At 47.2% G+C, this 12,800-nt stretch overlaps 2 protein-coding genes across 2 annotated transcripts; both read right to left on the reverse strand.

Annotated features, from left to right (window-relative positions):
- Positions 1 to 6,909: 6,909 nt before the first annotated feature.
- On the reverse strand, positions 6,910 to 8,356 carry LOC148683506 (uncharacterized). The gene is made up of 2 exons (XM_088658170.1): positions 8,315 to 8,356; positions 6,910 to 7,767 (listed from the first exon to the last, which is right to left on the reverse strand). Exons 1-2 carry the CDS (start codon positions 8,354 to 8,356, stop codon positions 7,069 to 7,071), a joined length of 741 nt encoding a protein of 246 aa, XP_088514296.1. The 3' UTR covers positions 6,910 to 7,068.
- Positions 8,357 to 8,577: 221 nt separating this feature from the next.
- Positions 8,578 to 10,206, reverse strand: LOC148683507 (uncharacterized). Its single transcript, XM_088658171.1, has one exon. The coding sequence runs from the start codon at positions 10,204 to 10,206 to the stop codon at positions 8,578 to 8,580; it is 1,629 nt and encodes a 542-aa protein (XP_088514297.1).
- Between the last annotated feature and the right edge of the window lie 2,594 nt (positions 10,207 to 12,800).

Genomic DNA, 12,800 nt, shown 5'->3' on the forward strand with positions numbered 1-12,800 from the left:
TCATAAATCCTGACAACTCACTGGGTTGTCTGGGCTGCCGGCTCCCGAGTGGAAAGGTTTTTTTTCTTAGGCTGTACCTCTTATTGCAGAGCAGTCATAAACCGCAGTCTCTCTCCCCTTTTCACCCTGCATCAAAGGGGAGATTCTCTTTGATGCCTTTGAGGGATCCTTTGAATTGTAAATCTTCTGTTTATGGCCTCGGGTTTCTATTTACTGTCTCTTTTGTTGCCGTGGGGGGGGGTGGCTTCCTCTTTTCTCCCCTCTCTCCCAGATCCAAATTGTTTTATAATAATCCAAATCATGAGGTTACTTACAGTCTTTTCCAATCATTTTATTTTCGGAAGAATCCAGCGCTCTCCGCCTTCGGCTTGAAGCTTCTCCCTGCTAGAATAACGTTGCCGCTCAAAATGGCCCCCGCGACTTCTACCCTCCTCGCTCCGGAGCTCTTATTAGAGCTAGCCGAAGAGTTGGGGAGTCCGGATTGGGTCTGTGCCGAGCAAATTGCCCTCGGGACGCCCTTCCCGAGGTTCTAAGGGGCGCAGCGTCGCTCTCGCTGCCCTCCCCACTCCTAGCAGAGACGGGCCGTCTCGGAGACGAGACGAAGCCCCGCCGATCGACGCTGGCGCTGAACCCGGAAGCCCCGGGAAATTGTTATTTTTAATGATGGATTGGGGAACCCATTCCCTGCAGCCACAATTGAACTCTACTTTCCATCAGTTCTCTGCCAGCATGGTTGATGGTCAGGGAAGATAAGAGTGATGATTCATCAATATCAGGAAAGTAACATCATTGCAGGCAAAGTCTTCCCAATGGATCTCAACATCCAGGCAGGATGAAATGGAGGATGCCCTCTTTGTGATATTTGGGGCTTGAGTCATTTAGGACTTTATTCATCAGCAAAAACATCTTGAATGAAGCCTTAATTATCATTCCTTCTTCCCAGGGAATCATGGGATCTGTAGTTCTAAAAGGGTGGTATTAGGGATCTCTAAAGGTTAGAAAGCTCTTAATCTTACCAGAGCATAGCCCCCCAGGATTCTTTAGTGGAGTAAAAACCAATATACATTTGTGGCTTACATATTTCTTGTATATTACTTCAACTAGAAAAAAATTAAAAATAAAATAAAACGTGAACTGATAAAGTTATTCCCTAACCTAGTTTTCAACTTTAAAGAGCGAAAAGACAGATAAAGTGAAAAGGCAGGAACAAAGAGTGAATTCAAACTCCCAGAATAAGGTTAACCCGTTTCGTGGAAACCTTTGCAACTTTTAGTTCTATTTAACGATTTTTGCATTTGTCAAAAGACCTAACAGGAGGGTTCACACTGAGCTTTTACCTGCCAGCTCTTTGTGCTGCATTTAGAACTGGAAAATGCCCGTGATCGTGGAGTTTGCATGAATTGAGTGTGTGCTTTGACTTCAAAAGCCCATATTATTCCTTTGGCTGGTAGTCACCAGGTAATAAAGATGGTAATGCTGCCGCTGTTGCAATGTGTATTCATACAGTCAGCTGGGCAAGAAAACTCCAAGGTTGGAATAGGTGCAGTATTTTATCCTCGTTTAAAATTGTCCAATGGATAGCGCTGATGCCAGCTAAGTTAAAAACAAAATGACATGTTTTAAGAAAACAAAGCCATCATCCAAAATAAAGAAAGAGTGAGGGCCAAAGTTGATGCAATAACAGGGTAGGCCCAAGACATTTTGCTGCCTGAGGCAAAGGAGAAGCTGCCTCTCCCTTTGTTTGGTTATAAGAATTTTAAGGTCTTAGATATATAATAAATGTTCCTAAATATACAAGGCAAACACATACATAAATATATAAACCAATGACTGAGAACAGTACAGAAAAGTCTTGAAACCATTTTGACTCTCCCAGATTGACCAAATGGTCTCTCTGAAATGAGGGAGGAAATGGAAAAACCTCCCCATTGTCTCTTTCCTCGCAAATCCTTTCTTAAGGGCACATTTAAGATATGAATAGGGTGTGAGCCTGTGAGCTCAGGAACTAAGTATTTATCATTACAAAATACTGGCCAAGCTGACCAGTAATCCAACATTAACAGGTAAAATGCCAGACAGGAGTTAAACAAGGTGCTCAGCTTTCTGCTGTAGACCACCCTTTTCTATGATGCAGGTATGACCTGTCTGGGGTGGTGGTCTTGGGCTACACCCCTTCTGTGATGTATGTATGGCGCTTCTGGGGGTGGCCTGGAGGGTGGGAAATTTTAAATGTATATATAAGGGCAGGCACGCTTTTGTTCAGGGTCCTTCTTTTCTCCTACGGGAGAGAGAACACCCTGTTGCAACAATCTTCTGTTATTTTAAATAAAAGATCAGACTTTGCTTTCTTGAATCCTGGTGTGGTCTCTGTCATTTTTCCCGACCGGAGAGGAGCCTCAAACACCTGCGCTCCTTCCTAGGGTCCAGTCCTCCCTCCGAGGCTGGGACCCCCTTCTTGGTAGCAATTAATTCCTATTTCAGTTTGTAGAAGCTGACTAGATGGGCAGTTAAATCTTACTTCAACACTGGTGAGGAGACAGAGAAAGGCAAGAGAAGGGCCGTAGCTCAGTGTTAATTTTATAAACTAAAGTGATGCAATAATGACAAGCAACTGGTCTTCTCATTGTGACGCTTTTCTTGAGCTTGCAGACAAAGAAGTCCGAAACGGACTCTATAGTTGCTATGAAACCCAACACTGTACTGAATAGATAGCAAGGTGAGTTTTTAGAAATACCGTTCCTTACATCAGTGGAATCTGGGAGAAATCTGCCCTATTAGTTTTGCAACAAACAAAAGATTTGTTCACATATCCAAGAAGGTGAGAAAAACCTTGCACATCTTTTATATTCATGCACAAAAGCATGACGTGTCTATTAAATTAGGTACATTGGGTGTCAACCACACACAGGGGGAAGAGTGGAGACATTTCTTTCTTTCCTGGGTTTCTGAAGTTTTGTGTTTAGGTAACGTCTGCTGACCTTTATTAACAAACAACATATTACCCCTGCAGTGTAAAGCGGCGTGGGGAGGCCAATGCATTGGCTAATTGGCAACTGAAATGGCCTCAATGTTTATTGATTACAGCTCACAGAGTTTGGTGTGGCCAGCTTTTGTTTTGGAGCTGCTGGACCAATGAGCAATACCATTCAGACTCACATGCTGCAATAAGGCTGATGGGAATATGAAGAATCTCCAGCACTGCATGGCACAAACCAATACAGTGGTACCTCGGTTTATGAACACAATTGGTTCCGGAAGTCTGTTCATAAACTGAAGCGTTCATAAACTGAAGCGAGCTTTCCCATTGAAAGTAATGGAAAGTGAATTAATCCGTTCCAGACGGTCCGCAGAGTACTTAAACTGAAGCGTTCATAAGCTGAAGCGAACTTTCCCATTGAAAGTAATGGAACTTGGATTAATCTGTTCCAGACGGGTCCGCGGAGTACTCAACCTGAAGCGTACTTAACCCGAAGCATGGGTGTAATTGGTTCCGGAAGTCTGTTCATAAACTGAAGCGTTCATAAACTGAAGCGAACTTTCCCATTGAAAGTAATGGAAAGCGAATTAATCCGTTTCAGGTGGGTCAGCGGCGTTCGTAAACTGAAAATTCATAAACCAAGGTGTTCATAAACCGAGGTTCCACTGTACAGTCATACCTTGGTTTTGGAACAGCTTAGTTCCTGAAAGCCGCAAACAGTGACTGTTCCAGTTTGCAAACTATTTTTGGAAGCCAAATGTCCAACAGGGCTCCCATGGCTTTCAATTGGCTGCAGGAGCTTCCTCCAGCCAATCAGAAGCTGTGCTTTGGTTTCTGAACGTTTTGGAAGTCAAACAGACTTCTGGAAGGGATTCCGTTCGACACCCAAGGTACGACAGTACTATGGATTGATCCTGCAACCTGGATGTATACTGGTATGCCAGTCCCTGAGCTGGGATTGGTCCTTGAATCTATATCTCCAGATCCCTTGAAGAGAACCGCCACCAGAGTAGAAAGGCCTGCTGCTCAGTGATGGAGCACATGCTATGTTTTAGCATCTCAAGGTAGGGCTGGAAAGGACTCCTGCGTGAAACCCATAGCTGCTAAGTCTCCCGTTTTCCCTGGGAAAATCTCAGTTTTTCCAGCTGTTCCTAGCTGGAAAAAATGGATTTTTTTGTTTTTCCCCGGTTTATTCTGGCGCGGCGGCCATTTTGCAACTGGGCAAAGCAGCATCAAAGGTCACTTCTGAGCATGCTCCGCCCAGTTCCAAAATGGCGGCAGCGCTACTTCCGGTCTGCTATTTCCAGCCCGGTCCCTTATTTCTCTGACAGCAACTTGGCAGGTATGGTGAAACCCTCTAGAGCCACTGTGGGGCAACGTCAGCAATGCTGAGCTAGATGGATTAATGGACTCACTTGGTATAAGGAAGCTTCCTATGAAGAAAAAATATTCTGGCCTTCAATGATATTTACAATCCAGTGTTGATTGAACAACGCATGCTGTAGAAATGAGAGAAATTCAATCTCTGCAAATTCTGTGTTGAACTTACTCCCTTCTTATTAAATCTTAGATTGGAACTTGCTGCCCAGCTTCTGAATTCTGGTTGCTGGGAATCACAAGGGGGGAGAGTGTTGTTGTGCTCGGGTCCTGCTTTTGGGCTTCCCATAGGTATCTGGTCAGCCACTGTAGGAAGAGGATATTAGATACACCTTCAGCCTGATCTCATGCAGGGCTGAAAAACAGTAGAAGGGGTTAATGAGGAAACAAATGCAAAATTTAAACTGAGCAGATTTAGATAAGATTCATATAACCCTCGCAGATTGCTAGTATAGCTTATCATTTGCAACAGTTTCTGCACAGCAGTATGAAGAGAGATGGTGGAATTGCTTGGGAAGAAATTAGCAGTAAATCCAGAGCCCTTGAGCCTGGGATGAAAGGAAATTAGAGTTGTGTCCAGTTAGGAAATGATTTAAAATAGCCACAAATAGAAAAGAAAGTGTGGGGCAAGAGGAGTTAATAGCTTGCACCCTGCTTCCCCGCAGAGCTAATGAGACACATTCTAGGCCAGCCGAGGTGGACTTTCTTAACGAAATGATGATTAGAGCATATTTTGCACAAGCACTGAGAAGCATTTGCTGCTTTGTAAGAAGAATTCTGTCCAATAAATAGCACTGTTAATGTTCTGCAAATGGCTCTGGTTTTAATACACTGGCAACAGAAAATGATCGTGTACAATTGTCTTCTGAAAGGCAAGATTTTGTCTTGATGGCCAAGTGTTAATGCTAATGCTATTTCCGAGAGCCTTTTCTACCTGGATAAAGGTTAAGATATTATCCCATTTAACAAAGGTAACAAGGAAAATGTTCAGTTCATGACTCCTGGTATGACTCTATCCTTTCTTAAGCAATCCTGTCTCCAGCACACCAACTGGGCTCAGCATGACAGCATGGGCTCAAGCCTGTGCTATGATCATTGGGTCTGGTGGGGTGAAATGCTGGGAGCCCAAACAGTAGGAGGAGCCTGAGCCAATGACAGGCATAGCCAACTCATTTCAGTTGTGCCCCCATCCTGCTCCCTGCTGAGTTCTAGAAGGGCAACACAGAGTCTAAGGAGGAGGAAGTTGAAGGCAGGTTCACCCCCTGGGCTTGATGTAAGCAAGAAGATAGGCAGTTGTGGGGGTAACTGAAAGCAGGATGGTGTTGATGGGGGAAGTGCCCCATTTGCCCTGGTGGGTGAGCCTCCACTGCTATGAGAGAGAGGAGATGCAGTAAATGTGGTCAATTACAATGAAGTCTGAACCACATCTACTCAGAAGTAAGTTCTATTGTATTCAGTGGCACAAACCCTCAGGAAAGTGGAGTTAGGATTGCAGCTAGAGTCCTTCCTGTGGTCTTCTTCACCACTGCCACCAGGAGGACACCATCAGATTTCTTTGCTGCCTTCATTTAAAAAGCTACTTATGTATTTGTTTTAGTGTGCAGAAGTGTGCATGAAGTGTGCATGCACATGAAAGCTGTTCATCAGAAGTGTGCATGAACATGAAAGCTCATACCAAAATAAAAACTTAGTTGGTCTTTAAGGTGCTACTGAAGGAATTTTTTTATTATGTATTTGTTTGTTCATATTAACAACATAACTATGGATGGTATCCAATGAATATTGACAATTTGAAACCAATGGGCACGAAAGCTAGGACCTCCCCACCGTCACCAAACAGAAGATAATTATCATTTAAAATACAACATAAAAAGAAAAAGAAATAACACAGGCACAAAAAAAGAAGGGAGCAAAAAGAGCCAAAGATTGGAAACACTTAACCAATCCAAACTGAAGTCCACCTCAGTAAGGCAGCCTTCACAAAACTCTGAAGAACTAAGAGGCAAAGGCTAATCTGTGCATTGGATGTGGTCAAATCCCAGATCCTGAACCCAATTGGGCCATGTCTGGATCATGCTGAGGCAACCCTGGGTTACCCTGGGTCAGATTGCAACCACCCAAAGCTTTCAGGGGCTGTTAGAAGGAAGGAGGGCTCAAGTAGTGAGGTTCAGGCAGCCTGCATGTGTCTCCTTCTCTCCACCACCACCACCAATCACATGTTTAATCAGGGTTTAAAACATGCATGTTTTAAACATAGCTTCCAGAGAGCAGTAGGGAATGTTTTGCGGTTCGAGGACCCGCCCCCCGCAAGAAATAAAGACACAGTGACACGTGGTATTAAGGTTAATGGGTAGAATAAGGCCACAACTTTATTGGTAAAGCAAGTGAGAGGTATTGGCTTAGGCATTGGACTCCCTAGCAAGCGTGACTCCACCCCGCTCGGCAGGGGGTCATATCAGGTTAACACCCCAAGGGAGGAGCCTGTTGATGCAAATACAACTGAAAGCTCCCCCTGGTGCCACCGGGGTCGTGCCATGGCCCTAGCCACTCGCAGGGCGTCGGACGGGATCCACGACCGCCGGATCCCTTAAGGGGATACCCCTATATGAGGAGGGTTGGATGATGGCCACAACCAGTCCTCGAACACACCAGACAACTCCATATTCCAATGCCTACCGCCACCCGAGCCCAAAAGGGGCTCGCCGCCAATACCCTCACCGCTGTAACCAAGCCCTAATGCTTCGTGTGATATCAGCCAGCCAGATGTCGTTTCCTTGATCTGAAAGATGCACGCCATCATCACGGTAGAGAGCCACCTCACTGAACTTGATTTCAGGGTGCTCCACAACATTGCCCTCCATGCTACGCAGTTTGCATGCCAAAACACGATTCAGCAGTTTCCTGGATTTTTCCAAGGCCCGTGGGTTATGACTGTCGCGCCACACTCTCCTCTTGAGCAGTGTGGACCAAAACAAGGTAGTAGCCGGGAACAAGGCAGCAAGTCCATCAAGGTCCTTCATTATATGGAGCAATAAGTCCACGCTCTTTCTGTAAGCAAGATCATTTTCCCCCAGCTGGATAATGAGGATATCAGGGGGACCGCAAGCAGCAGCTCGAGCTGTCACAGCAGGCATCAGCTCTTCCCAACGCATCCCACGCCTTGAGATCCAGGAAACGCACACGTCAGCCGGCAAACCCAGGTTGTTGCCAAGGCCCCGATCGCACGCCCGCACTCGTGCCCAGTGCACGATGCTGTGCCCACAAATCCAGACTCGTACTGAGGGTGAAGCTGCGGAATGAAGGGAGGAGAGGGGGGAGGTAAGTGGCTGCCAGCTAAAGATCCTTACGAATGTACCCCTTATAGGCGTTCGACTTCCAACGGCCCAATTCCTTAATCCTGTCTGTAGGGAGGCCTAAATGTGCTGCAGAGGTAGCAGCCCCTATCCTAAAAGAATGTGCGGCATATTCCTTTGCTGGAAACCCGCATGCGTCGATTGCCATGCGCAAGACCCGCGTGAATTGGTGCCTCATCAGCGGGGAACCGTCCTCATGAATAAATAGTGGGCCAGCGCCAGCAGGTCTCAGGCACAAATAACGCCTAGTGTCCTTCACAGGACATGGACCTCGATGGTCAGAAGCTGTTAACTTTAACCAGGCACCCTTGCCGCGCTGATCAGTTTTCGAACTGCGGATATGTACTAACAGTTCTGCGCTGGACAACTGAATGTCATTCAAAAGAAGGCCACGATATTCATTGTCTGAGTGCTTTTCCACTACTATCTCTCCGACCCTGAGGGCCCCAAAGAAGGAGATGGCATAGGCTGCAGAAAATAAACGTGCCTCGTATCTAGACCAACAAATTGACATTAACTTTTGGCGAACCAGGCAGAGCAATTCGTAAGTTATTGGCCTACGCCCTTCGGCTTTCTTGGGCTGAAGCCTGCCCCAACCGTCAATTGCCCTGTGGACGATGAAGTCCGCACAAGGGTCCAAGGAGAACATAGACTTACTGAAGAAAGTAATTGCAGCTGTATGTATTTTTAAAGTTTTTGCTGCCCGCCCCAAAGTGTACTGATGCTCCAAGTATTGTAAAACGTGATCTGTGGTCGGTGGGATATTATGTGCAAGGGCTAGAACTTTGCACCGGTAGTCCAAAAAGTTACCCCAGATTTGATTGTAAGAACGGAGGGTAGAAGGGGCCACGGAGGCCAATACTCCCTTAATCACGTTGCGTTTCCAAGGCTCCAGAGGTGGTCCGGGAAGGGTTCTGGCCACTGCTGAGCTAGAGGTGCCAGTGACCGGAAGCGGTCCATCTGAAATCGAGATAAAGCATCCGCTATGTCATTCTTTATCCCGGGCACAAACTTGGCTGAAAACAGTATGTTACACTCTAGGCAGAGCAGCACAAATGAGCGCAGTAGACTGGAAACCCTGTCAGAACGTGAGGACTGCTTGGCCAATACGTTTACCACAGCTTGATTGTCGGTCCTGAAGCAAACCCGGCGGTTCCGGAATTCGGCTGTCCACAGGTGCACTGCAACCACTATTGGGAAAAACTCAAGAAAAGTGAGATCCCTAGTGATGGCCTTGCCTTGCCAGCTCTTTGGCCAACGCTGAGCGCACCAGCGCCCTCGGAAGTAGACGCCGAACCCAAGGGACCCCGCCGCATCAGATTGGACCTGAAAGTCTGCATGTAACGTCAAGGTGTCCTGCCACAATGAGATACCATTATAATGCTCCAAAAATTTTAACCACATTTCCAAATCCGCTTTGACGGACTTTGGGAGGCGGACCCTGTGATGAGGCAGCTTGAGGCCGGCGGACAATCTAGACAGCCGCGAGCAAAAGGGGCGGCCAGGGGAGACTACCCTACACGCGAAATTAAGATGGCCAAGGAGGGATTGGATCTGCCTAAGAGTAAGCTTTTTAAGTGGAAGGACCTCACGTATGGTATCACTAAGGGTGCGGATTTTATCTCGGGGAAGGCGGGAAGACTGAGTAATGGTATCTAGCTCAATGCCAAGAAAGGTGAGGGAGTGAACTGGACCCTCCGTTTTATCGGCAGCCAGGGGAACGCCTAATTCATGAGCTAGGGACGCAAATGCATTTAAAAGAAAAGCACATTCTGCTGTGTCTGGTTTACCCACGAGTAAATAATCATCCAGATAATGACACACCCCTGACAGGCCGGTCCTAAAACGCAGGGCCCATTCCAGGAAGGTGCTGAAGGTCTCAAATGCAGCACAGGAAACCGAACAACCCATCGGCATGGCCTTGTCATAGTAAAAATTTCCTTGGAACTTGAAACCTAATAAATGAAAATCCCTAGGATGAACTGGCAAGAGCCGGAAGGCGGACTCAATGTCACACTTTGCCAGGAGGGCACCCGGCCCATGTCCCCTAACTAGCTTTACTGCCTGATCAAAAGATGCATATTTGACTGAGCATAACTCGGGTGGTATCGCATCGTTAACGGAGCCCCCTTTTGGATAGGAAAGGTTGTGAATTAACCGATATTCTCCCGGGGACTTCTTGGGGACAATGCCTAAAGGGGAGATGTGTAGGTTTTGAAGTGGGGGGTCAGGGAAGGGGCCTGCCACCCTACCCGCTGCAATCTCTTTTCCAATTTTTTTGATGGCGACCTCGGGCATTTCCCTGACGGATTTCTGATTTGGGGAATCCTTGGCTGTAAGTGAACCCGCTACAGGAATCCTGAAACCCTGTGAAAAACCTAGCCAGAGATAATTAGCGGCTTTCTTGCTAGGATAGATATCTAGAAGGAGACGCAATGGGGCAAGCTTAATGGGGGAACACGCCAGCCCCAGTTCCCTGTTGGTTTCCTGCGGTCTCATGTCAATTGCGGTTCCCTGCTGTTGCATTGGTGGGACCTCTAGGCCCTTGTTGGTAGTGTCCCCGGCCCCCACGAAAGGGCTGCCTACCCTTGTGGCATGACGTTGCTGGGTGAGCTCCTGCGCACTTTTCGCATTCATGCGAGTACCTGCAGACAGATCTGTTACAAACACCTTTATTGTACTCCCAACACAGCAGTTTTCGCCTTACCTCCTTCCTGGCATCCGAACGGCCCGAGCGGTAGGCCTCCTGCGGTTTCTTTTCCACATACGGGCCAACCACAACGTTCCAGATGCCACTCTCAATTTTGTCCCAGCGCGCATTAGGAATGCGAGAAGCCTTCCTGCGGAACTTCTCGTCATATCTAATAGCCGCCGCTTCACCGGCTAGGGAAAAGGCTGTCCTAATATTGGTCAGATAGGCCACCAGATGCAGGGCCCGCTTGGGGTATGCGGCCACTACGGCCCCCATGAATGCCTGGTAGCCGTCCAACCAGTTCTCGAAGGTCCTAGGTACCCTCGGCTTGCCCCTACGCCTCAAGTAAGAAGGCTTTTTCTCTCCCTTACCCAGCTCCTCAGCAGGTGGGACCAAATCGAACATATCTACGTACTCCCCATTCAATACTTTTTCCCTCAGTTTAGGGGAAAGGTGGTCACCAGGAACTGTGTCCGATTCAGTGTGCGTGGAGGAAGTAACATCCGCTACTAGGGCCCCATCCTTCCATTCCAACGCACCCCCAAATTTTTTACGGTGGGAATTAGCCCTCCTTCGCCAGGCCCAGTCCGGAAGGCCAGAAATCCCTTCAGCCTTCCCCCAGTAAGACTCCAGAGATGCATCGCTATCATAATCGGATGACGTACCTGATTCTGAACTGTGAGAACACGACTTCCTGCAGGCATGTTTCTTCTTATGATGTCTCTTTCGCGCTGGCTTGTCCCTGTGATCCTCATCATCTCCAGAAGAGGCATAGGAGTCCTGTACGTGCTTACCCCCGGAACTGCCTGTTCGCCTTGCCTGGTGTTTTTTCCGGACCTGACGCCGCTCATCCTCCCCATCAGAAGAGGTGTGGGACTCCTGGATATGCTTTGACTTGGCACGCCGCTTTCCACCCGGCTGCTGGCTCCTCGGGGCATGAGGCTGCGCTTCCTCGCCTCCGGAAGAGATATCGGCCCCGGGATGCTGAACGCTATGCCGCTGACCCTGTGGAATGCTCAAGGAAGACTGGGGCAAAGATGAGTCACGGAGGGAGGCCTGCACCGTTTGGTCCCTAGCCACAGATGCTGCAGATATTAAGGCAGCGACCGGGGACCTGTCCAGCCTACCTGACTGTGGACCGTGACACAAAGACGCTGACGTGCCCGGCCGATCGTCCTGCTGCGTATCAGGAATAATATCGGGCGATGAAGACCTAGATTCCTTAGAAGAAGGGTTAGTCATGCGGTCCTCGAAACTCAACATAAAGGTTTTTAGTTCGCTAAAGAATTGAGTCACCACCTTTGGGGTAGCACTCTTCTTACGACGAGCCCGCGGCTTGCTGCCTACCTGTCCTCTCGCGTTAGAGGCAGTGTCAACATGGGCGGGCTTCTTTCCCGACTCCACATCCTTTGGTGGCTGCACGTCCATGGTGACTTTGTTCCCCGACTCCATGTGGAAACCAACCAACAACAATGACAACAGTATATGTCCAAACAATCTATTAATTAATTATGTTATAATTATTTTATTATATATATTTTGGTTATTTTTATTTGTTTATTTATTTGTTTTTATTTCAACTTCTTCTATTTTATTTATTTATTTATTTATTATTATTATTATTATTATTATTATTATTATTATTATTATTATTATTTATTAAAGGAGGAGACCGGCAAATGCAAGCTAATTTAGCGAAGGCAAGCTAAAATGTATTATTCTTACTACTATGTGCAGGGGCTTGGCCTTATCACAAGCAAAACCAAGCAGGGTCCAAGTCAGCAGGCACCCGCAAAGGCCAGCTGAATCTCAGATCAGGGAAGGCAAGCTAAAATGTAGGAGCGGGCCAGATAAAACACACCAAGGAAGCAATTACCTGTGCTAGAGGACAAAAAGGTATACTATGTATCTATTTGAGGCCCAAGAAAAAAAACCTCAACTAAGTAACTTTGAAATTAAAGCCAAGATTCCTAAATTAGTTCGCATATAAAGGTGCCCAGGCAACTCACTGCCTTATTATTATTATTATTATATTATTATTATTACTATTATTATTTAGTAAAAGGAAAATGGCAGGGAAACAAAACAGAGCACCAGGAGACACACTCAAAATGGCTGCCCGGGGCTGCACACGTGGGGACACTCAAAATGGCGCCGGGCGGGTTTGCAAAACAAAAACACCAAGGGGCACACTCAAAATGGCTGCCAGGGGCTGCACACGTGGGGACACTCAAAATGGCGCCGGGCGGGTTTGCAAAACAAAACACCAAGGGGCACACTCAAAATGGCTGCCAGGGGCTGCACACGTGGGGACACTCAAGATGGCGCCGGAGTAAAGGAGCCACTGGTTCACAATGACCACACACAAGCTGGCGTCCACAACACACTCAGAATGGCTGCT

Source organism: Zootoca vivipara, chromosome 14 (assembly GCF_965207765.1).
Source record: "Zootoca vivipara chromosome 14, rZooViv2.hap1.1, whole genome shotgun sequence".
NCBI lineage: Eukaryota > Metazoa > Chordata > Lepidosauria > Squamata > Lacertidae > Zootoca > Zootoca vivipara.